The sequence below is a fragment of the Mytilus edulis genome, chromosome 6 (assembly GCF_963676685.1).
Source record: "Mytilus edulis chromosome 6, xbMytEdul2.2, whole genome shotgun sequence".
NCBI classification, from domain to species: domain Eukaryota; kingdom Metazoa; phylum Mollusca; class Bivalvia; order Mytilida; family Mytilidae; genus Mytilus; species Mytilus edulis.
Genome location: NC_092349.1, coordinates 86930664 through 86957115, shown reverse-complemented (window position 1 = coordinate 86957115; position 26452 = coordinate 86930664). Strand labels below are relative to the sequence as shown.

Here is a 26452-nt window from a genome sequence, read left to right as displayed (position 1 = left end):
AAGGCCGTACGGCGACTTATAGCTGTTGATTTCTATGTCATTTGGTCTCTTGTGGAGAGTTGTCTCATTTGCAATCATACCACATCTTCCTTTCTATATCAACCCTGCCGTATTCCTTATTTACTTGTCCAAGGTCAGGAGCCTGTAGTTTAGTGTTTGTCTTTGGTTCATGTCTCGACTCATATTTGATATTTTGTAAATTGTTTTGTTATGTATAATTATGTATAATTAGGCAGTTTTTTCGTTTGAATTGTTTACATTTTCATGTCGGGCCTTTTATAGACGACTTTACAGTATCAGGTTTTTGTCATTGTTGAAGGCCTTACGATTGTCTATAATTGCGTACATCCACTTCATATTTGAACTCCGGTGGATAGTTGCCTTATTTGCACATTCCATCTCTTCCTTTTTATATTATATACCTGACTTCTAAACTCGTGTTTTCATGAACAAGATTTTTGTCACTGAGTGTTAACATTAGCAACATACAATCAATCAATTTAAACTTGTGTTAAATAAGAGCCATTTCATATTTATTTATTTGTTCGGTGGGGGACAGAAGGATTTCATATATGAATATGGTTGCCTGGTAAGAGCTTCATTTATAAATTAAAACTGACCACCACGGAATAGCCCAATAGTGTTGAAATTAGCGTTAAACACTAATCAATCAAAAACCCTCCCCTAGAATATCAAATAATTGTTGCTTAACAGTTATTGTCCGTGTAGTCTGCATTAGTAAATCTATTAATTTCATTTAGTCTAAACGACGCAATGGTTGTTATGTGCCTCTTGTTTAAAATTTGACTTTAAGGCGTCAAAATATTTCCCATGATGCAATTAATATTTATTGCATATAAATAAAAAAACTATTATACCAATTGAATGAAAAATTATACAATTTGAATGAAAAAATATACCATTTGAATAAAAAATATTGCATTTAAATGCAAAAATATACCATTTAAATGAAAAATTATACCATTTGAATAAAATATATTGCATCTAAATGAAAAAATATACCATTCAAATGTAAAAATATTGCATTTAAATATAAAATATTGCATTTAAATGAAAAATATCGAATTTTTGCAACCAATACCATACCATTATTCGCTCTGAACTGGTATCAGATTTATTTTACATTTGCATAGGCGTGATAAATACTTCCGATGCCTTATTACTGTGTTTATTAGTGGGCTAAGGGGATCACAATAGCAATGGCTAAAACAGTTTATCAATTTGAAGCTTGAATTCTTCTCCCACAAACCTTTTTGGTTAATTCTGTATATGCTAACAGAAAACTAAACTATATAAACTTGACCAAAAGGATAAGCTCTCACCGTAAATTAACGACTGAATCCGCAATGAACCGTATTTCGCTATTCAAATTTTTTGTTTACTGAACTTGTTTAATATAAGGTATCATGGAATTGCCTTGTGGTTTGGTATTTGAAATTACACAACAGGTAATACACATTACCTTATTTGAAAACATGTCTAACACAAATGACTAATGATGTTATTGAATTTATGAGAGATTCAATTTAATTCGAATTACGCATTTAACTTTTGAAACCTAGACGAAACGTCGGATTATATACGTGATTTGAAGGTATGTAGATGAGCATTCATTCGTAAAAGTTTGTTAAATAATAGGTTAATGTTTTTAAAAAACCTTTCGATACCGCTATAGGTTTTTACTGTCGTTTGATAGGAAACGAATTTGAAATTTTTAGTTGACAATTCAACCTTCTGAAAATGAAGGTATATATGACTGCTTTTATTTTTTGAAGATAATACGAAGTTTAATATATATATATATAGAAATTAGGCCGTCTTTTTTCTCATTGAACTGGTTAGTATTTTTATGTCAGGGTCTTTTATATCCGACCATACGGCATTTCTCATTGTTGAAGGCCGTACGGTTTCCTATACTTGCTTACATTCACTCCTTTTAAACTTTGGTTGACAGTTGTCTCACTGGCGATCATATAATATTTCCTTATTTTTGTGATGTATTTTTTTGTAAACTTACATGTACATTACATGTATATAGGAAAATGAAGCGAAAATAACAGTGACCCTTTTTAAATGGTTTGAAAGGTATATTACAACCACAACAAAAGTCGAAAAAATTTCGAGATTCTCACGATAACAAACTGTACAGATCTAGAGCAATACAATTTTTTTTATTTTCTCTGACTTTTCATTTCCTTTGCTTAGCGCACCTGTTTACTTTTATCTATCAGCCAATTACACTTCTACATGCACATGTTAAATCCAGTAATGAAATTAATTATACTTTGTTTTATCTAAAATATGCATCAAATATGTTAGTATGAACAAGCTTCAATATTTAATGATCACAGTTCTAAATATTTACAGTATCATTGAATTCAAGACGTAAAGTATTCAACTTACAACTGCACTGACTGAATTTAGATAAACATGCATTTCTTAATATTCACATTGTTTATGTTGTATAAAATTATGTATGTTCTTTTAAGTGGTATTATTAAAAGACCTTGGAGTGTCAAAATTTAACCGCGATTTCAACTCTCAATTCGTATAACCATGCAAGGTCAGCAAACTTCAAGTAAAACATTTTACCTTCTTCTGTCTTTCAATTCTATAGAAAATAAATGAGGTACAAACGTTATCAAACACGTTAACGAGAAATTGATAGAACCATACATATTACCTACGTGAAGAGCTGTCATGTTGCTGTGCGATTTTGATCTTGGTGATAAGGATGTTTTATTCTTTTAGATAGAATTCATGTTTGAAAAAAATGTGTTGATATTATTTTCTTTCAAAAAAAATAACCAGAAGTATCGTTGAATTTTTATTTTAGGATTAAGGACGTTAACGTGCAGAGTTCATGAAGGAAAGAACAATGTTCCACTTGTGTGTGTGTTTATTTACAACTATTCAGTACCTAGTAAGTAACATGTATTTCTTTTCTATATAGATAATTATTCATATAGATAAACATGATAAATGTAAATGAATTTAAGGATGTTCGACCCCCTTTTTCAAAATAACAAACGTTCACAAATAAATCAATAGTAAATAAATTACAAATCTGATTTTAACGCTATAAGCCATTGGAAATTTGATAGACAGGATTTTATAAGAAATATCAAAATATAACCTTTTAGACTGTAAAACGTATAATAGAAAAGTAACGGTAAGCAGGTAAAGTTTTTAGTGGCACTCCATTGCAGGATTCCGAATATCTGGAAAAAATGATATAACAAGAGGATCGAACATCCTTGACAGATACACGGGTTAAATTACATCCTTGACAGATACACGGTTTAGATCCTTGACAGATACACGGTTTAGATCCTTGACAGATACACGGTTTACATCCTTGACAGATACACGGTTTACATCCTTGACAGATACACGGTTTACATCCTTGACAGATACACGGTTTACACCCTTGACAGATACACGGTTTACATCCTTGACAGATACACGGTTTACATCCTTGACAGATACACGGTTTACATCCTTGACAGATACACGGGTTACATCCTTGACAAATACACGGTTTACACCCTTGACAGATACACGGTTTACACCCTTGACAGATACACGGTTTACACCCTTGACAGATACACGGGTTACATCCTTGACAAATACACGGTTTACACCCTTGACAGATACACGGTTTACACCCTTGACAGATACACGGTTTACACCCTTGACAGAAACAAGGTTTACACCCTTGACAGATACACGGTTTACATCCTTGACAGATACACGGTTTACATCCTTGACAGATACACGGTTTACATTCTTGACAGATACACGGGTTACATCCTTGACAGATACACGGGTTACATCCTTGACAGATACACGGTTTACATCCTTGACAGATACACGGTTTACATCCTTGACAGATACACGTGTAACATCCTTGACAGATACACGGTTTACATCCTTGACAGATACACGGTTTACATCCTTGACAGATACACGGTTTACATCCTTGACAGATACACGGTTTACATCCTTGACAGATACACGTGTAACATCCTTGACAGATACACGGTTTACATTCTTGACAGATACACGGGTTACATCCTTGACAGATACACGGTTTACACCCTTGACAGATACACGGTTTACATCCTTGACAGATACACGGTTTACATCCTTGACAGATACACGGGTTACATCCTTGACAGATACACGGTTTACATCCTTGACAGATACACGGTTTACATCCTTGACAGATACACGTGTAACATCCTTGACAGATACACGGTTTACATTCTTGACAGATACACGGGTTACATCCTTGACAGATACACGGGTTACATCCTTGACAGATACACGGGTTACATCCTTGACAGATACACGGGTTACATCCTTGACAGATACACGGTTTAGATCCTTGACAGATACACGGTTTAGATCCTTGACAGATACACGGTTTAGATCCTTGACAGATACACGGTTTACATCCTTGACAGATACACGGTTTACATCCTTGACAGATACACGATTTACACCCTTGACAGATACACGGTTTACATCCTTGACAGATACACGGATTACATCCTTGACAGGTACACGGTTTACATCCTTGACAGATACACGGTTTACAACCTTGACAGATACACGGTTTACATCCTTGACAAATACACGGTTTACACCCTTGACAGAAACAAGGTTTACATCCTTGACAGATACACGGTTTACATCCTTGACAGATACACGGTTTACATCCTTGACAAATACACGGTTTACACCCTTGACAGAAACAAGGTTTACATCCTTGACAGATACACGGTTTACATCCTTGACAGATACACGGTTTACATCCTTGACAGATACACGGGTTACATCCTTTACAGATACACGGTTTACATCCTTGACAGATACACGGTTTACATCCTTGACAGATACACGGTTTACACCCTTGACAGATACACGGTTTACATCCTTGACAAATACACGGTTTACACCCTTGACAGAAACAAGGTTTACATCCTTGACAGATACACGGTTTACATCCTTGACAGATACACGGTTTACACCCTTGACAGAAACAAGGTTTACATCCTTGACAGATACACGGTTTACATCCTTGGCAGATACACGGTTTACATCCTTGACAGATACACGGTTTACATCCTTGACAGATACACGGTTTACATCCTTGACAGATACACGGGTTACATCCTTAACAAATACACGGTTTACACCCTTGACAGAAACAAGGTTTACATCCTTGACAGATACACGGTTTACATCCTTGACAGATACACGGTTTACACCCTTGACAGAAACAAGGTTTACATCCTTGACAGATACACGGTTTACATCCTTGGCAGATACACGGTTTACATCCTTGACAGATACACGGTTTACATCCTTGACAGATACACGGTTTACATCCTTGACAGATACACGGGTTACATCCTTAACAAATACACGGTTTACACCCTTGACAGAAACAAGGTTTACATCCTTGACAGATACACGGTTTACATCCTTGACAGATACACGGTTTACATCCTTGACAGATACACGGTTTACACCCTTGACAGATACACGGGTTACATCCTTGACAGATACACGGTTTACACCCTTGACAGAAACACGCTTTACATCCTTGACAGATACACGGTTTACACCCTTGACAGATACACGGTTTACATCCTTGACAGATACACGGTTTACAACCTTGACAGATACACGGTTTACATCCTTGACAGATACACGGTTTACATTCTTGACAGATACACGGTTTACATCCTTGACAGATACACGGTTTACATTCTTGACAGATACACGGTTTACATCCTTGACAGATACACGGTTTACATCCTTGACAGATACACGGTTTACACCCTTGACAGAAACACGCTTTACATCCTTGACAGATACACGGTTTACATCCTTGACAGATACACGGTTTACATTCTTGACAGATACACGGGTTACATCCTTGACAGATACACGGTTTACATCCTTGACAGAAACACGCTTTACATCCTTGACAGATACACGGTTTACACCCTTGACAGATACACGGTTTACATCCTTGACAGATACACGGTTTACACCCTTGACAGAAACACGGTTTACATCCTTGACAGATACACGGTTTACACCCTTGACAGATACACGGTTTACATCCTTGACAGATACACGGTTTACACCCTTGACAGAAACAAGGTTTACACCCTTGACAGATACACGGTTTACATCCTTGACAGATACACGGTTTACATCCTTGACAGATACACGGTTTACATTCTTGACAGATACACGGGTTACATCCTTGACAGATACACGGTTTACATCCTTGACAGATACACGGTTTACATACTTGACAGATACACGGTTTACATTCTTGACAGATACACGTGTAACATCCTTGACAGATACACGGTTTACATTCTTGACAGATACACGGGTTACATCCTTGACAGATACACGGGTTACATCCTTGACAGATACACGGTTTACATCTTTGACAGATGCACGGTTTACATCCTTGACAGATACACGTGTAACATCCTTGACAGATACACGGTTTACATTCTTGACAGATACACGGGTTACATCCTTGACAGATACACGGGTTACATCCTTGACAGATACACGGGTTACATCCTTGACAGATACACGGGTTACATCCTTGACAAATACACGGTTTACATCCTTGACAGGTACACGGTTAACATCCTTGACAGATACACGGTTTACATCCTTGACAGATACACGGGTTACATCCTTGACAGATACACGGTTTACATCCTTGACAGATACACGGTTTACATCCTTGACATATACACGGTTTACATCCTTGACAGATACACGGTTTACATCCTTGACATATACACGGTTTAGATCCTTGACATATACACGGTTTAGATCCTTGACAGATACACGGTTTAGATCCTTGACAGATACACGGTTTAGATCCTTGACAGATACACGGTTTACATCCTTGACAGATACACGGTTTACATCCTTGACAGATACACGATTTACACCCTTGACAGATACACGGTTTACATCCTTGACAGATACACGGTTTACATCCTTGACAGGTACACGGTTTACATCCTTGACAGATACACGGTTTACACCCTTGACAGATACACGGTTTACATCCTTGACAAATACACGGTTTACACCCTTGACAGAAACAAGGTTTACATCCTTGACAGATACACGGTTTACATCCTTGACAGATACACGGTTTACATCCTTGACAAATATACGGTTTACACCCTTGACAGAAACAAGGTTTACATCCTTGACAGATACACGGTTTACATCCTTGACAGATACACGGTTTACATCCTTGACAGATACACGGGTTACATCCTTGACAGATACACGGTTTACACCCTTGACAGATACACGGGTTACATCCTTGACAGATACACGGTTTACATTCTTGACAGATACACGGTTTACACCCTTGACAGATACACGGTTTACACCCTTGACAGAAACAAGGTTTACATCCTTGACAGAAACAAGGTTAACATCCTTGACAGATACACGATGTACACCCTTGACAGAAACACGGTTTACATCCTTGACAGATACACGGTTTACATCCTTGACAGGTACACGGTTTACATCCTTGACAGATACACGGTTTACACCCTTGACAGATACACGGTTTACATCCTTGACAAATACACGGTTTACACCCTTGACAGAAACAAGGTTTACATCCTTGACAGATACACGGTTTACATCCTTGACAGATACACGGTTTACACCCTTGACAGAAACAAGGTTTACATCCTTGACAGATACACGGTTTACATCCTTGACAGGTGCACGGTTTACATCCTTGACAGATACACGGTTTACATCCTTGACAAATACACGGTTTACACCCTTGACAGAAACAAGGTTTACATCCTTGACAGATACACGGTTTACATCCTTGACAGATACACGGTTTACACCCTTGACAGAAACAAGGTTTACATCCTTGACAGATACACGGTTTACATCCTTGGCAGATACACGGTTTACATCCTTGACATATACACGGTTTAGATCCTTGACATATACACGGTTTAGATCCTTGACAGATACACGGTTTAGATCCTTGACAGATACACGGTTTAGATCCTTGACAGATACACGGTTTACATCCTTGACAGATACACGGTTTACATCCTTGACAGATACACGATTTACACCCTTGACAGATACACGGTTTACATCCTTGACAGATACACGGTTTACATCCTTGACAGGTACACGGTTTACATCCTTGACAGATACACGGTTTACACCCTTGACAGATACACGGTTTACATCCTTGACAAATACACGGTTTACACCCTTGACAGAAACAAGGTTTACATCCTTGACAGATACACGGTTTACATCCTTGACAGATACACGGTTTACATCCTTGACAAATATACGGTTTACACCCTTGACAGAAACAAGGTTTACATCCTTGACAGATACACGGTTTACATCCTTGACAGATACACGGTTTACATCCTTGACAGATACACGGGTTACATCCTTGACAGATACACGGTTTACACCCTTGACAGATACACGGGTTACATCCTTGACAGATACACGGTTTACATTCTTGACAGATACACGGTTTACACCCTTGACAGATACACGGTTTACACCCTTGACAGAAACAAGGTTTACATCCTTGACAGAAACAAGGTTAACATCCTTGACAGATACACGATGTACACCCTTGACAGAAACACGGTTTACATCCTTGACAGATACACGGTTTACATCCTTGACAGGTACACGGTTTACATCCTTGACAGATACACGGTTTACACCCTTGACAGATACACGGTTTACATCCTTGACAAATACACGGTTTACACCCTTGACAGAAACAAGGTTTACATCCTTGACAGATACACGGTTTACATCCTTGACAGATACACGGTTTACACCCTTGACAGAAACAGGTTTACATCCTTGACAGATACACGGTTTACATCCTTGGCAGATACACGGTTTACATCCTTGACAGATACACGGTTTACATCCTTGACAGGTACACGGTTTACATCCTTGACAGATACACGGTTTACATCCTTGACAGGTGCACGGTTTACATCCTTGACAGATACACGGTTTACATCCTTGACAAATACACGGTTTACACCCTTGACAGAAACAAGGTTTACATCCTTGACAGATACACGGTTTACATCCTTGACAGATACACGGTTTACACCCTTGACAGAAACAAGGTTTACATCCTTGACAGATACACGGTTTACATCCTTGGCAGATACACGGTTTACATCCTTGACAGATACACGGTTTACATCCTTGACAGATACACGGTTTACATCCTTGACAGATACACGGGTTACATCCTTGACAAATACACGGTTTACACCCTTGACAGAAACAAGGTTTACATCCTTGACAGATACACGGTTTACACCCTTGACAGAAACAAGGTTTACATCCTTGACAGATACACGGTTTACACCCTTGACAGATACACGCTTTACATCCTTGACAGATACACGGTTTACACCCTTGACAGATACACGGGTTACATCCTTGACAGATACACGGTTTACACCCTTGACAGAAACACGCTTTACATCCTTGACAGATACACGGTTTACACCCTTGACAGATACACGGTTTACATCCTTGACAGATACACGGTTTACAACCTTGACAGATACACGGTTTACATCCTTGACAGATACACGGTTTACATTCTTGACAGATACACGGTTTACATTCTTGACAGATACACGGTTTACATCCTTGACAGATACACGGTTAACATTCTTGACAGATACACGGTTTACATCCTTGACAGATACACGGTTTACATCCTTGACAGATACACGGTTTACATTCTTGACAGATACACGGTTTACATCCTTGACAGATACACGGGTTACATCCTTGACAGATACACGGTTTACATCCTTGACAGATACACGGTTTACATTCTTGACAGATACACGGTTTACATCCTTGACAGATACACGGGTTACATCCTTGGCAGATACACGGTTTACATCCTTGACAGATACACGGTTTACATCCTTGACAGATACACGGTTTACATCCTTGACAGATACACGTGTAACATCCTTGACAGGTACACGGTTTACATCCTTGACAGATACACGGGTTACATCCTTGACAGATACACGGTTTACATCCTTGACAGATACACGATGTACACCCTTGACAGATACACGGTTTACATCCTTGACAAATACACGGTTTACACCCTTGACAGAAACAAGGTTTACATCCTTGACAGATACACGGTTTACACCCTTGACAGATACACGGTTTACATCCTTGACAGATACACGTGTAACATCCTTGACAGGTACACGGTTTACATCCTTGACAGATACACGGGTTACATCCTTGACAGATACACGGTTTACATCCTTGACAGATACACGATGTACACCCTTGACAGATACACGGTTTACATCCTTGACAAATACACGGTTTACACCCTTGACAGAAACAAGGTTTACATCCTTGACAGATACACGGTTTACATCCTTGACAGATACACGGTTTACATCCTTGACAGAAACAAGGTTTACATCCTTTACAGATACACGGTTTACACCCTTGACAGATACACGGTTTACACCCTTGACAGATACACGGTTTACATCCTTGACAGATACACGGTTTACATCCTTGACAGATACACGGTTTACATCCTTGACAGATACACGGTTTACATCCTTGACAGATACACGGTTTACATCCTTGACAGATACACGGTTTACATCCTTGACAGATACACGGTTTACACCCTTGACAGATACACGGTTTACATCCTTGACAGATACACGGTTTACATCCTTGACAGATACACGGGTTACATCCTTGACAGATACACGGTTTACATCCTTGACAGATACACGGTTTACATCCTTGACAGATACACGGGTTACATCCTTGACAGATACACGGTTTACATCCTTGACAGATACACGGTTTACACCCTTGACAGAAACAAGGTTTAATAAAACTTTATAAATTAACGTGACAATATTGTAAACATAAAGCAAAGCATAACAAAAGAACATGTACAACGGGAATGTAAAAAATGAATGACCTGTTTTACAAAGCGGCAAAATGCCCCCACCCCCTTGTTTGCCATCGTTAGCGTCACACGAAGGGAAATGTATCATTAATCGGTTGGGTTCCTCATTCCTATCATTCATTATCTACAAATTTTATTGTTGTTCTTTATATTGCATGTTAATGTTAATACGCTTGTTAATTGCTTTTTAGTAAACTTTCAAAGGCATGCATATTTAAAACATTTTATTTAAATGCAAAGTGATTGATTTCTTGTTATTTCTGGGGTAATTAGATATACATGTAGGAAGATGTGGTGTGAGTGCCAAATAGACAACTCTCCATCCAAATAACAATTTAAAAAAGTAATCCATTATAGGTCTTAATTGCTTTGATACCATCACGTGAAATTAAGATGCTACTAAATACCGAATACAGCGTAATCAATGTTTTAAATGCCAGATGAAACGTAAAAATGTTTAAATGTTTACAGTAATATTCCCTTTTATTTCATATTACTTTTGAAAACAAAAATTACATCGAAAGTTTTGATAACATTTAAAATCTAACATTATTGCTGTAATGAGAAATCTTTTAACATTTTTTTTGTTTGTAACCCGACTTGAAATACCTTCATTTTACTGTTTTGTGACACATTGTTTTTGCGCTTAATATTATATTCAAAACATTAAGCTAACAAATTGTAATGTAAAGTAAGGATTGAAGACTTTCTGAAAATGACCCTTCTTTTAGATGCAATGTACATCTTTATTATCGAATGAATATACGAACTGTATATACCTGTACATGTATTGAATACATTCTAAAAATTTTAATCAGAGGAGCATTTTTCTCCCGAGCATGATTTGATTGAATGACATACTTTAAAAGCAGTATAATGATTCTATCTGTCAGTATATAAATCTCGAGTTATATTTACAATCTACAGAACAATCTGATATATTTAGCATGGTGTGAATTAATATTAAGCCTGGCTAATGTATACTGTTTACATTATAGTCGTTCTGTTTGATACAAGGTCAAGGAAATGGTAATGTTGCATACAAAGTAGTAGGTCCGGTAAGCGCCGATTTGACCTAACATTTAAGGTTCATCTGACGAAAAATTTTGGAAACTTTTTACATTTTTCATATAGTTTTTGTCAAAAACAAAAGTGGCCGCATCCGTGTTCATCCTCAACCTTTATATATGATATGAAGTATCATCAAATACAACTTACATTTCAATATTAAGAATGAACATTAATGCGACCACCTTATTTAAGACGAAAACCGTCTAAAATTCAACTAAAATGTCAAAATTGTGAAGATTTCAGTAATTTAGCATGACTTAATGATGCTAGTACCCGCTATATGTGCATTGTATTGTAAAAAAATAGCCCATATTTATGTAGAAGAAGCATTCTTACTTCTAAAAAATACCTTAAAATATACATTTTAACAATTTTGTAAAACTGCTATATTTTGGGGCCAAAAAGGGTTTTTACTGGACCTACTCCTTTGAACTAACACTGAATATAGGAAAATAATAATCGTGCATTTCTCTGCTTTACTCTTTGAATTAATTAGGTCTTCTGATTATGTTTTTTTTTCTTCCGCCTAATTTTTTTCTTGCGGTGTAATTTTGTTTCGAAAGATGTCGCTTAGTTTTTTTTGTATATGATATCATACAGTCTATACGCTTTTGACCATGTTTAACCGAACACTTTTCTTTGTAAGAGTTATCTCCCAAAAACACTGATTTTCTTGTTATGAGATCTCATCCGCAACCGTAAAAGAAAGCGACAAATTTATTTTTCCAAATTGCTCTTTATATCCTCAGGATGTTAGGTTTTATTTTGACCAAAGCTTTACGAAGACTCCATATTATGAGAGTTATTTCCCCCTTTGTATTTGATATAAATGAAATGTATTTGTAACAGGAAAACTATAAGTGATAGAGGCCTAGGGTCTTTTGATTAGAGGTCCTTGGTCCAAAAAAATGAAAATGAGGTCAAGTTCAAAGATAAAGGTCATGTTAAAAATTTTGATTTTTGCTTGTCATCTCTTATTTTCAGAAATCATATAAGATATCAACAAGATATTTTAACACAAATGTTAGTTGCGACATGTCGTAACACTTAAATTTTAGTTAAAATGGTACGTAGACATTTGATGTGAGTTTTTCCCTCTTTTATATCTAATATTAGTTGTGTTGTAATATAACTCATTAACAATAAAGATTAGAGGCTTAGAGTCTTTTGATTTGAGGTCCTTCGTTGATGACCTTGACATTGAACTCAAGGTAATAGGACAATTTAACGTTCTAGATTTTGACCTTTTCTTTTACCTCATATGTATACAAGATAAAGCCATAGTGCTTTTTGCAATAGTTTGCAAGCAATGTGACCTTGAAAAAGCCAACCGGAAGTGACCTTTTATTAACCGGGAGTATCTATTTTTTTTAACTTAATGAATGTAAAAGTATATAAAACCATGTATTTTTGGAATCAGTGTCAATTAAACTATAAAAAAATACCGGAAGTAACATCTTTTAAACCGGAAGTTAAAATTATCTCCCTTATATATACCTTTTTGTATAGAAACCATATATTTTTGGAATCAGCGTTCAATAAAAGAGGGACGAAAGATACCAAAGGGACAGTCAAACTCATAAATCTAAAACAAACTGACAACGCCATGGCTAAAAATAAAAAAGACAAACAGAAAAACAATAGTACACACGACACAACATAGAAAACTAAAGAATAAACAACACGAACCCCACCAAAAACTAGGGGTGATCTCAGGTGCTCCGGAAGGGTAAGCAGAACCTGCTCCACATGTGGCACCCGTCGTGTTGCTTAAGTGATTACAAATCCGGTAAATAGTCTAATAAGCTGTCATTTGACGCTAACATTGACATTTAAAACCAAATTTTAATATTTTCATATCAAAAAGGTCCTTACTGGTGGAAAGACCATCAGTGGTTCTCTGAACAATTGGTTTTAAATTTTTATTGGATTCTTTCAAAACAGGTGATCATTTGCTCAGAATGCACATGAAATAAAATCCTCAAATCTACACCTTAAAATTCGTAGATTTTTTTTAGAAAAAATGTTTGTAGATACATAAATTTCCTTTCTAATGATATAAAATACTTATATGGTCGATGGCTTTCTTTTTAAAATATTAAATTTGTTTCCTAGGCGGTAATTTAAAACGTAAACAAATCTAAGAATGATGAATTGCACTCCGTATGTCTTTTTGAGACAGTATAATATTCTATTAAAGTAAAAGAACCCGTGCAACAATTCGACTAGGCAGAAGGTGACATATAATGGAAAGTTGAACCCAAAGCAGAGTACCTTTTTCACTGTTTGAGTCAAAATTGCCAGCCTTTCTTCACGATAGATAGGCTGTGTAAATCCTATACCCTGTCTATTCTTTATTTTAACTCCATAATATGAATAACAAACATATGCTGTTGAATATTAAGTTTGACATTAATATTAACAATATATATGGTCATTTTATAGAACATCTGTATTTGGTTGTGAATCTCACAGAGGGGCGTACGTTTGGCAATCATCAACCACAAGAGTTTGTTACAATTTGCGGGTTTACTATCCATACGAACCCCGAAATAATTTTCCGGAATAACTATCCATGCGAACCCCGAAAAGTTTATTTCGGGGTTCGTATGGATGTGAACCAGGGAAAATTTCAACAAACCCCTGTGAACCAACCAAGCGAACGTGTTTAATTTTTTTTTAAACATCTGAATACTAGTAAACTGAACCATTTTATATAAGGAGCAACGTATTTGTTTGTGGTATAATTTCATACAAATAAATATTTGCGGATTTGTTCTTTGTCATTTGATATTGCACATATGTATAGTATTAAAGGTTGTTGTATTATTTCAATGTATGACACAATAGTTTACCAGCAGATTCGAGGCCGAAGCATGATAATGTTATACAAATTATACTCTGAAGTGTTTAACTGGTAAAAGTACGTTACTATATATAGCACATAACGTGGACACATTGTTTTGGCTACCTGCTGACCTTGGACTTACTTCAAAGAGCCGTCTGTTTTTCAGGAAAAATGAAAATGTTGGTTTTGATCTATTTAAAAAATGTTTGCAAATAAGACAACCTATCTAAAGATACCAAATGACATAGACATTATAGAATCTATAGGTCACTGTACGAATCATGCATCTAAGACTAAATGAGAATGAACATGGGGAATGTGTCAAAGATACAACAACCCGACCATAAAGCAGACAACAGCAGAAGGCCCCCAATTGATCTCTCTTTCTTCGGATTGAATCAAACACTATCCTTTTCATTTTAAATAGAGCTACAAAAGAAAACATAGGCTATATAATAGTTAAAGTAGTATTGATACTTTTGTATGACTAAAATGTCACCAGACAACTATATGTTTAAAAGACTATTTTCAGATAAGTAAACAAATCTTTTTAAAAAATACCGTCTTTAGCATTGACTAACAGCAAAAAATTATTCACACAAATGACCACGACACATTATTACAAATGGTTTCAAAATACTAAGTATTTAGTCGTTAAACGTGTTTAGATGATTACTGTCTCTTTGTACATGCACAATTCCTAACTGTGTAACATACCGTTACTTGCAATGCAAAATATATGCTTATGAAAATATAGATCTACCCACAGACGCTTCGCAATATTTATCAATCGGAATTTTTTAAAAGTGTCTAAGGCCACACCAATTTGATTCCTTGTTCGACGGACCCGCCCGCACCTATTTTTTTCAAAACAGAATTTTTTTATTTTTTTTATATTCCCGCTTCCCGCATCCGGAAATGTAATCATGTCCATTTCCCACACCGTTTTATTTTGTAAATATTATAAAAAGATATCAACATTTGTGTTTAAAATCACAGTCTAACCTGTATATATAACGATTTTAAACATAAAAGCACCCCACTACACTGTAAATATCTGTGAGAATATTTTTTTCAGCATGAAACCTATTTATCCAAGGGAGTGCTCCGATAAATTTACAACAGCGGAAATACCTGTAAAGAACAAAAAATTGGTTTCCTTTCCCCTTACTTATATTCCCTATCAAAAAATGTTCGTTGTTAGAATAAAGTACAAAGAACTTCTGAAGGATTTGCCTTCCACTGCAAAACAAAACTATCCATAGCCGCTGCATGTTTATGCACCTGTCCTGATTGATTCGGGGGCCTGTTGTTCAGCAGTTATTGTTTATTGATGTAGATCATTGGTAGTTTCCCGTTTGGATATATAAATTAGATCGTTGTTTTCCTGTTCCAATTGTGTACGCTATAATTTTGGGGTCCTTTATACATGTAGCTTGCTGTTTGGTCTGTATCAAAGCCCTGTGTAAAAGGCCGTACTTTGACCTGTGTTTGTTATTATCAGGTTGAGAACAACCCTCCCTTAGACAAGGGGTCATTTTACTGATGTAGAAAAGAAAATAGAAATACCAAGGATTTTTCTAGTTCTTCTATACAAAACCTTTGAAAATTTAGGATTTTGTACTCAAAAAGAGGAGAGTTACATCATATTTTAAACAACTTTTTCTAAAAGAGGGGTCCACTTATTTTGAATAATATTAAACTGTTAAAGTAAATGTGTTAATTTAACATGGTATAAAGTCCAGGGCCCAGTTTCACGAAGCTGTCTTAGGACTAAGACATGTCTTAGGATGGTCTTACGACATATCTTAGTCCTAACTGGGTTTCACAAAGCGGTCCTAAATTAGGACATCTCTTAAAGTTGGTCATAAAGTTAGGACAACGCGAGAGCTGTCTTATGATGGTCTTATGATAGTTATACGTTTATTTATATAAATTACACTCATTTGTTACATTAATTTTGAAAAAAAAATATCTTATTATTAACTTATTATCTATTCTCCTAAGCCTGCTTAAAACATATATACATCGACGGATTATCAGGATTTGTCAACAATGAAAATTCGATGTATTGATATAAAAATTGCACGATTTTATCTCTTAACCTTTTATAACCAATAAAGTCGAAATTGAATTCAACTCACTTGTACCAAAACAATGTCATAATTTTATATTTTTTTTCTTAATTTTGCATTGAAAATTTCATATTTATATTGATGTATTTTTTAAAGATAATTTATATATAAATTACTTTTATTTTTTTATATTTATTTTACAAATTATGTCGTTATATTAATCAATACGTTTAGAATAATTTATGGTAAGACATACTACATTTACATGATTTTTTTCCGTAGATCATATTTATATTGCGACAGGTTTGGGATGTCTTAGCTAAGATGATCCTAAGACAGCTTCGAGACGAGGTCTGAGATATGTCATAGGATAGTCATAAGAGGATCATAAGACATGTCCTAAGATATGTCATGTCTTGTGACATGTCTTAGGATAGCTTTGTGAAACCGGCCCCAGGTATATAACAAAATTCTTGAACATGCTTTGACCATTTAATACCAGATAAATATATAGTTCTTTGAGAAATATGAGCTCTTTTGTACAAACAATTATATTATAACTTATATTGATCCGTCATAAAACATGTAAAAGGGATATTTATAACATTAGGGGTTGCCCCCAAACTGATTATGACTTGAACGGAGAATTGTCTCATTGTCAGTCACACATACATAGACCAGATTTAATTATTTCTTGGTGAACAATGGTGAGCAGGGAACAAATACTACAGAAATTAAAGAAATGTCAAAGTACAAGTGATGAATCAAGTTTTAATATTGTCAAAACCTACTATTTTATGTTTACAAAAAAAATATATAATTGCTCGCCTTTACTTTTCAAGCTTCGCCTCAAAAATTTGCAAATTAAATATTTTTTTATTAAAATTGTCAAATCGCTCGCTCGCCCCAAATTTTGGAGTCCAAAAATCCGTAGAACAAGAAATTAAATTGATGTGGCCTAAGCACGGTAAACATTTTTGTATGATCCGGATTGTCCTATGACGTTTAGGATAGTGTTAAGATAGTGTTTACACATTAGTTAAAAATTAGTATAATATAAAGGAAACTAATATTTTATAACGATACATGTAAATATGCTGAACATGTTTACAAATTTGCAACCATGTTTTTAGTGTGAAAGTTTCTGTATATCATTTGCATTTTCTTCAAACGAAATATTTGTTTTTTGAGCTTTTCTATATTGACAGTCGAATCATGTGATGCTGACCAGTTCCAATGTACCAATGGGCAGTGTATTCCAGTCAAAGCCAGATGCGATGATAACTTTGAATGTTTAGATTATTCTGATGAACTTAACTGTAAATATATATATTATGATATAGAATTCTAATATATTGTTAGTAAATATAGAACGCAAATTTGAAAGTACAGATAGAATTAATGGTCAGAATAATTTTATAAATAGATCATTTGATTACAGGAATATTTTTAAAACTGCTCTTTTGTATCATCAATTTTGTCAGTTTTGCCAATCTACAATGACCATTCGTAAGCTTCCATTCAACATGTTCAATATTAATGCTGTTGAATAAAAGTCATGTTTAAAAAACGTGTCGCGTAATTATAAATTGATGTTCGCTTTTGAAATGGTTCTTCACTTTCAATGCAGCGAAATTAAGGCTCTTGATAGTCCATTTTGCTCGCCTAGTTGTCGATATCAATCATGACCGAAAAATAGTCTCTATTTATCTATTTTCTATATTTCTCGTTGTTTTTATATTTAAAATAGATTAACGAGTATTGCACACTGGTAAACTACTGTTGAATTTAACAAATGTGTCAACACTAAAACTGGCAGACGTATTTGTTGCATTAATAGCACATTTTATTAAAACTGTTTTGTCATGAAAAAAAGTAGCTGACACTCATTTTGTAACTATTTACTCCAATGACTTGTGACTATTGTATATGCATATATTTGCCAAAAATACAAACGATCATTGATTAACACTAAAAAGATCTTTCATAGATATAAGCTAGGCTATTAATGTGGTTCGCCAGACGCATTTAGTAATAATACTAATCAGTTACGCTCGAATCAAAACCTATGTAAAGTAAAATCAATTATGAAGTTGAAAAGCATTCAACAACAAATATTCGAAAAACAAGAATGTGTCCCAAGTACACAGATGCCCCATCAGCAGTCTTATTTTTTATGTTCAGTGGGCCGTAAATATTGGATAAAATCATATTATAGGGAACATGTTTACTAAGTTTCAAGTTGATTGAACTTCAAGTTCCTCAAAAACTACCTCGATTAAAAACTTTAACCTGAAGCGGGACAGATGGACGAACTGACGAACTGGCGGACGAACGAACGAACGAACGATCAGACGGATGCACAGACAAGAAAACATAATGCCCATAAATGGGGCATACAAAATATGCAATACCTAGTTTAAGCTTTAAATACCTCGAAATCCTAAGCGATGGATTTAATAAAGATGTGACATCATTTTGACTTCGAGAAACTAACCAAGGTTATTCAAAAGGTATTTGTTGTTTGCACTGCAATTAGGTTTGAAAGTGATATGTTATGTTATTAACAATCTATACCTGACCGTGTATTATTATTTGCATCCATATAAAAATTACCATGTAAAAGGTTAGAATCTATATTATTTCATACCTATTACAGGCATATTTGTTCAACCTTGTCCCGAAGCTCTCTACCGATGTGAAACAGGAAAATGCGTTGATAACAAAGCTAAATGTACTTCATCAGAGTCTGTTCTGCCGTCAATATTATCTACTTTGGATAATTTGCAAGTTACAACGGTCAGGACATACATACCAAGTCAAACATCCAATCATCAGGCGACGTCGATGCTTACATTTACCATAATTAACGAAAACAAATATTTGTCATCTTCTCTATTGGACGCAATTATTTATCCATCCAGTTTGAAGCAGACGACTGTATTGACAGATTCATTTTCACCCTTCATTACTTCATCAACAACTTATCCTGCCGCAAGTGGAATGCATACTGATTTTGAGCTTTTTTCAACACTATCAACAACATTAAAGTCATCTCCAGGATCTGAGATACTGCCCAGCAGAAGTCTTACGTCGCTTATATCTTTGTCATCTTTGCAGCTAACAACCACTTTTGACCAGTTATCATATATGATATCATCAAATACAGACCAACGAACAACTACACAAAATCATATCGCGTCGACCATGATGGCTTCTTCGATTGATATCGTAGCTAGCAAAAGTGTAAATTTTGATGCCTCAGAACTTGATTTTACAACAAATTATCACTCTCATCTGTTTGTTAATTCCTCAAGAATTGTCTCATCAAAACCTTTGCAGTCAGTAATCTCAACGCCTTCAATGTATTCATCAACAAGTGTATCATCAAAATCATTTGTTCACTCATCGGGAGATATTTCGGTGATATCGGCAGCGGAACCAAGAACACGTACTTCATTGTATACGAAATTTCCGCCAAACAACTTTTCTTCAAGGGACGTAAAGTCCATGTCAGCTTCCTTGCCATTATCTGAACAGCACCGAACATCGACATTAAATGATCTGTTTGAGAGTACATCGAGTAAAACAGAACATCCAACAATAAAAACAACCCCTTTATTTGAAAGTACCATTCCGGAAGATAAAAAAGATAACGGTAAGTCCGATAACTTTTATACAAAAAGAGGATAGTAATCTTTATTCGATTTTGTTTCCGTAGATTCTGTTCAACCAAAAATGGGCTCTGAACTCTGGTGCTTGTCGTTTGCCTTCTTGAACTATCGTTTGCTAATTTTTGTAATACCATAAATGTGCCAAAAAATAATATTGTTTACTTTTCAATAAATTGATGAGTTATTTAGCACATTATTTATAGCATGGAAGTTGAGTATTTTCTTTGATGACAGTCGCACGAAAAAAAATTTTTTTTTTGGTCGAGTTTATAATTGCTTATTACAATATAAGATACTACATGTACACGTTTTATTTCTGATTCAAACCTTCAGTATTTTGTATCAAACTGGTTTATGAGGCGTGCTTAATTGATTTAATAGCTTGGTTTTCATAGAAATAATATACATTTGCTGTAAATTCTATTTCCGCAGTTTTGATTTCATTTCAGGTACAGCCTTTCCTTATTGGGTCATTCCAATTATAGCTGTTATTATTTTGATTGCCATGACGATTTTGTATATAATATATAGGCATTACGTCAGGTAAGAGGCAACAGTTTTTTGATATCAGCACATTTAATTCATTGGGGTGTAAAAGCGTTGACCGAAGTACATTTTGTATGAAGCGCGGAAGCGTTTCATTCTAAACATGCATGTGTGAGCACGGTCAACGTTTTTACAACCCTATGAAGTTACAAAAAAAGCATTCAATACTTATAATTACATTTGTTTGCTAGGATCATAAAAACACGATTTTTATCAAGTTTTTATTTAATTTACCTGTGCACTTTATTGTGGGACCCCTCTCATTATGAATGGTAAATTTTATTGTGTAATGAGCTTGATTAAGGAATAACGAGAGATTGCAGTGTAACCTATCAGAATAACGTATTATATTCAATATAAAAAAGAAGATGTGGTATGATTTCCAATGAGACAACTGTCCACAAGAGACCAAAATGACACAGACATTAACAACTGTAAGTCACCGTACGGCCTTCAACAATGAGCAAAGCCCATACCGCATAATCAGCTATAAAAGTCCCCGATAAGACAATGTAAAACAATTCAAACGAGAAAACTAACGGCCTTATCTATATAAAAATATGAACGAAAAACAAATATGTAACTCATAATCAAACGACAACCACTGAATTACAGGCTCCTGACTTGGGACATGCACATACATAAATAATGTGGCGGGGTTAAACATGTTAGCGGGATCCCAACCCTCCCCCTAACCTGGGACAGTGGTATAACAGTACAATATAAGAACGAACTATTAAACTATACATCTTATGTAATTATTGCATGTTTATGACAACGTTTTATGAAAACATTGACAGTGTATTGGTACCCATTCACTTAGTATCAAATGTACTTTGTTGATTGACATGACGTTTGTTAGACATCTATCATCAGAGGCGGATTTAGGGGGCCCTGCCCCTTCCCCCCTTTTTGGAATAAAATTGGTTGCTTTTATAGGGAATCACTGAAGCCTGACTAAAGTGGGCCCCCTCTTAGGCAGTCAGTGGGCCCCCACTTATGAAAACTTCTAGATCCGCCACTGATCATTTGATTTTTATGGGGGTACTAGGATGTATTAAAAATATAGACAGGACAGGTGTTTTGAGTTAAAAAAATGGCAAGATGGAATATTTTATACAAAAACGGTAGGATGCCAATTAATGTATAAAAAGGATATAAAAAACTAATAAAAAAGGGCAGAACCAAAAAACGTGAAAAATAAAAAAGGCAGGACAGAGATAACAACTGAATCAAAAGTACGGGACACAATTTTCATCCTAGCTAGATGCCAATCTCCGGCGCAGAGTTCATATCCGTTCCATACATGCTCCGCAATACTGCACTTAATATGAGATCATATTAAGTTTAGTATTACAAAGTATTGAACGAAACGGATATGATCTCTGTGTCGTATATTGCATCCTAGCTAGATGTAGCATATTATTTGTTTTCGAATGAATAGATATTTCGAATAATTTTAATTTATGTCAAAATAAATACTATATATTAATCAAGATGCAAACATATTCTAAGGATAGACATTTGGTATGAAGAACTGGTAAATACGTCATTAAACATATCGGTTCTTGATTACATATTTGATGGAAATTTAATTTTTGTCATTTTTTTTAGGAAAAGGACGAGGAAAAAAGAGTTTGGAAGTATTACCAGCATGGATATGGTCCATCCAGACATTGTACCAAAGAACACAAAACATAAATCTCATGGAGGAATGATTAAAACTTCGTCTTTTAACAGAGTACAACAATACCATTGATCTCTATAACTAGTATTATATATGTCCACGTGCCAAATCATTACATTTGTTGACATTTAAATGAAATTCCTTATAAATGTAAATTGAGTTCAGTATTGATGTTACACATTAAATTGTTATACTCAACTATGAATTGTTTCAGTTTTGTATGTATAAAGTAAAATTACAAAAATAATGATCTCCGAGGAAAATTCAAAACGAGTTCCTAATCAAATGGCAAAATCATAAACACATCAAACGAATAGATAACACCTGTCATATTCCTTTTCTTATGTAGAAAATGGTGGATTGAACTTGGTTTAAAAGCTAGCATAACCTCTCGCTTGTTTGACAGTCTATAAAAGAAAACCTAAATATAACGGAGGAATAATTAAAACTTTGTCTTTCAACAAAGTACACACATATCATTGATCTCCAATAGCTAGTATTATATATTTCCACGTGCCAAATCATTGTTGACATAAAAACGAAATTCCTTATCAAATAAATGCTAATTGAGTGAAGTGCTGACTACTGGGCTGGTGATATCGTTGAGGAATGAAAACTCCCCTAGTAGAGGCATCGACCCAGTGGTTGTAAATAAACGTATCATATATAGATACCATGATTGAACTTTGTTTTGACGCCAGATATGAGTTTCATTTACAAAAGACTCACCAGTGACGCTCGAATCCAAAAAAATTAAAAAGGCAAAAGAAAAAGAACAAAGTTGAAAGGCATTGATGACCACAATTCCTAAAAGTTTTGCCAAATACATATAAGGTAATCTATTCCTTCGGTAGAAGTGCATTAGTATTAAAATAAATCAAACAGTTAATCTATAAATATGACCATATCAATGATACTTCATGTCAGCACAGAAGATAATTCATGTCAGCACAGAAGATAATTCATGTCAGCACAGAAGATAATTCATGTCAGCACATAAGATAATTCATGTCAGCACAGAAGATAATTCATGTCAGCACAGAAGTAGTGACTACAGGGTTATTGATACCCTCGGGGAATTAAAACTCCACTAGCAGTGGCATTGACCCAGTGGCTGTAAATAAACTCAGCAAAGAAACCAGGATTGAATCTTGTATCGACGCCAAACGCGCGTTTTGTCTACAAAAGACTCATCAGTGACGTTCATATCCAAAAGAGTTAAAAAAATAAATTAAAAAAAGACAAAAAAAAGTACAAAGTATAAGGGCATTGAGGATCAAAAATCCAAAATGTTTTGTAAAATACAGCTAAAGTTATCAATTCCTAAGGTAAAACAAGCCTAAGTATTTAAAAAAATCAAAAGTTTTGTAAACAGTTAATCTATAAATTTGCCATATCAATGATAATTCATGTCAGGACATACTTGGTGACTACTGGGCTGGTGATACCCTCGGGGAATTAAAACTCCACCAGCAGTGGCATCGACCAAGTGGTTGTAAAGAAAATCATCATAGATACCAGGATTGAAATTTGTAGTTACGCCAAACGCCATACTAGGTTTGAATCCGTTTATTTGCCAATGAAAATTACAAACGTCTAAAATGGAAGACGAACGTTTCTATTGTTCTGAAGTCCCATTGATAATAAAAGAATTAAAATTTAAATATCTTGTTTCACGTTTATATTAAAATCTAGAAATAATTACATGATGTGCCATCGTGATGAAAGAGATCTAGCAATCGTTATATAGGAATAGAGACGAGGATGATTTTAGGATATAAGTGAATATTAAGTCTACGATTCCGGATATAATTGTCACAAAATATTATTACCTTAAGAAAAATTAAATTGAAATAAAAGACAGAAAGATAATTTATCAGATTACAATTGATAAAAGCTACTTTTTAGCAAAGGTTTGAGACACTATGCCAAAATGAAGGCACGATGACACTTAAGGTAAAAAAAATCAAGACCGAATAGAGTGAAAAAATAAAAATGCAGGACAGAAATTATAATTTGCAGGACAATTTTTTCATCCTAGCCCGTATAGTTATTGAAAGCTAGTTCACAACCAATAACAACTATTCCAAAAGCATGTGTCTAAGACTCTAACTCGCCATCAAGACATATCCAAAATCAAATGAAATTTGTGTGCAGACTTTAAACAGTCAGAGTCGACATGAATTTAGTTTGGTTTGAAGTTACTGATAACACAATCAAAATTAATGCAGTTAAAACATTATTCAAAATTTTGAAACCTTTTGAAGTAACTGTTTTTTTTTATATAAAAGATCGATAAACTTACCTAAGACCGTATTTATATTTACTGGCTCCGTTTACAACATAACAGAATACAAATAGTATGTGGTATCCCGTTTGTAATTAGTCTTCTTCCGGAAATGATTAGGAAATTGTATTATCATGAATATTTATAAAACAATGTTTTTCTACAATCAAATGGAAATGGGAAATCAATAGTGTATAGAGTACATACTGTTTAAATGTAAGTAAAAAATATAGATTGGACTGAAGGGTTGCAGCAGTCCATTCCATTATTCAAAATAAACTATTTATCAATATTCACGCGTATTTATATATTTAAATCCTTCGTTTCTCCTCTAATATTCGTTGCGGAACAAATTGACTATATACATTTTGTTCCTCTCGTAATAAGCGTTCTAATGAGGTATAAGGTTTATCTATAATTAGGGGCTAAAGGGTCGCAGCAGTCCATTCCATTATTCAAAATATCCATTTCATTATTCAAAATTGGCTATTTCTTAATTTTCACGCGTATTTTGGCATTTAGGTCCTCCGTAACACCTCCAATGGTCATTGCGGCACGTATCGGTTATACTCAGTTTTTTCCTCTACCAATAAGCTTTATTTTGATGTATGAATTTTTCCTTGATTAGGGACTGAAGGGTTGCAGCAGTCCATTCCATTATTCAAAATAAACTATTTCTCAATGTTCACGCGTATTTTGATATTTAAATCCTTCGTTTCTCCTCTAATAATCGTTGCGGAACAAATTGAATATATACATTTTGTTCCACTCGTAATAAGCTGTCGAATGAGGTATAAGGTTTATCTATAATTAGGGGCTAAAGGGTCGCAGCAGTCCATTCCATTATTCAAAATATCCATTTCATTATTCAAAATTGGCTATTTCTTAATTTTCACGCGTATTTTGGCATTAAGGTCCTCCGTAACACCTCCAATGGTCATTGCGGCACGTATCGTTTATACTCAGTTTTTTCGTCTACCAATAAGCTTTATCTTGATGTATGAATTTTCCTTGATTAGGGACTGAAGGGTTGCAGCAGTCCATTCCATTATTCAAAATAAACTATTTCTCAATGTTCACGCGTATTTTGATATTTAAATCCTTCGTTTCTCCTCTAATAATCGTTGCGGAACAAATTGAATATATACATTTTG

At 35.0% G+C, this 26452-nt stretch overlaps 1 protein-coding gene across 4 annotated transcripts in view; it reads left to right on the top strand.

Annotated features, from left to right (window-relative positions):
* The window catches only part of LOC139528774 (uncharacterized), a 58246-nt gene that overhangs the window by 1745 nt on the left and 30049 nt on the right, over nucleotides 1–26452 (top strand). Inside the window, exons 1-6 of one of the 4 annotated variants that reach the window (XM_071324975.1) lie at nucleotides 1382–1615; nucleotides 2858–2944; nucleotides 18309–18423; nucleotides 19764–20762; nucleotides 21228–21321; nucleotides 22939–23209. In XM_071324975.1, the coding sequence (XP_071181076.1) occupies nucleotides 2885–2944; nucleotides 18309–18423; nucleotides 19764–20762; nucleotides 21228–21321; nucleotides 22939–23083 (1413 nt within the window). In that variant the 5' untranslated portion in view covers nucleotides 1382–1615; nucleotides 2858–2884 and the 3' untranslated portion in view covers nucleotides 23084–23209. Of the gene's footprint in view, nucleotides 1–1381; nucleotides 1616–2857; nucleotides 2945–18308; nucleotides 18424–19763; nucleotides 20763–21227; nucleotides 21322–22938; nucleotides 23210–26452 lie in introns of those variants that run through there. The other 3 variants (XM_071324973.1, XM_071324976.1, XM_071324974.1) reach the window with 3 other exon arrangements.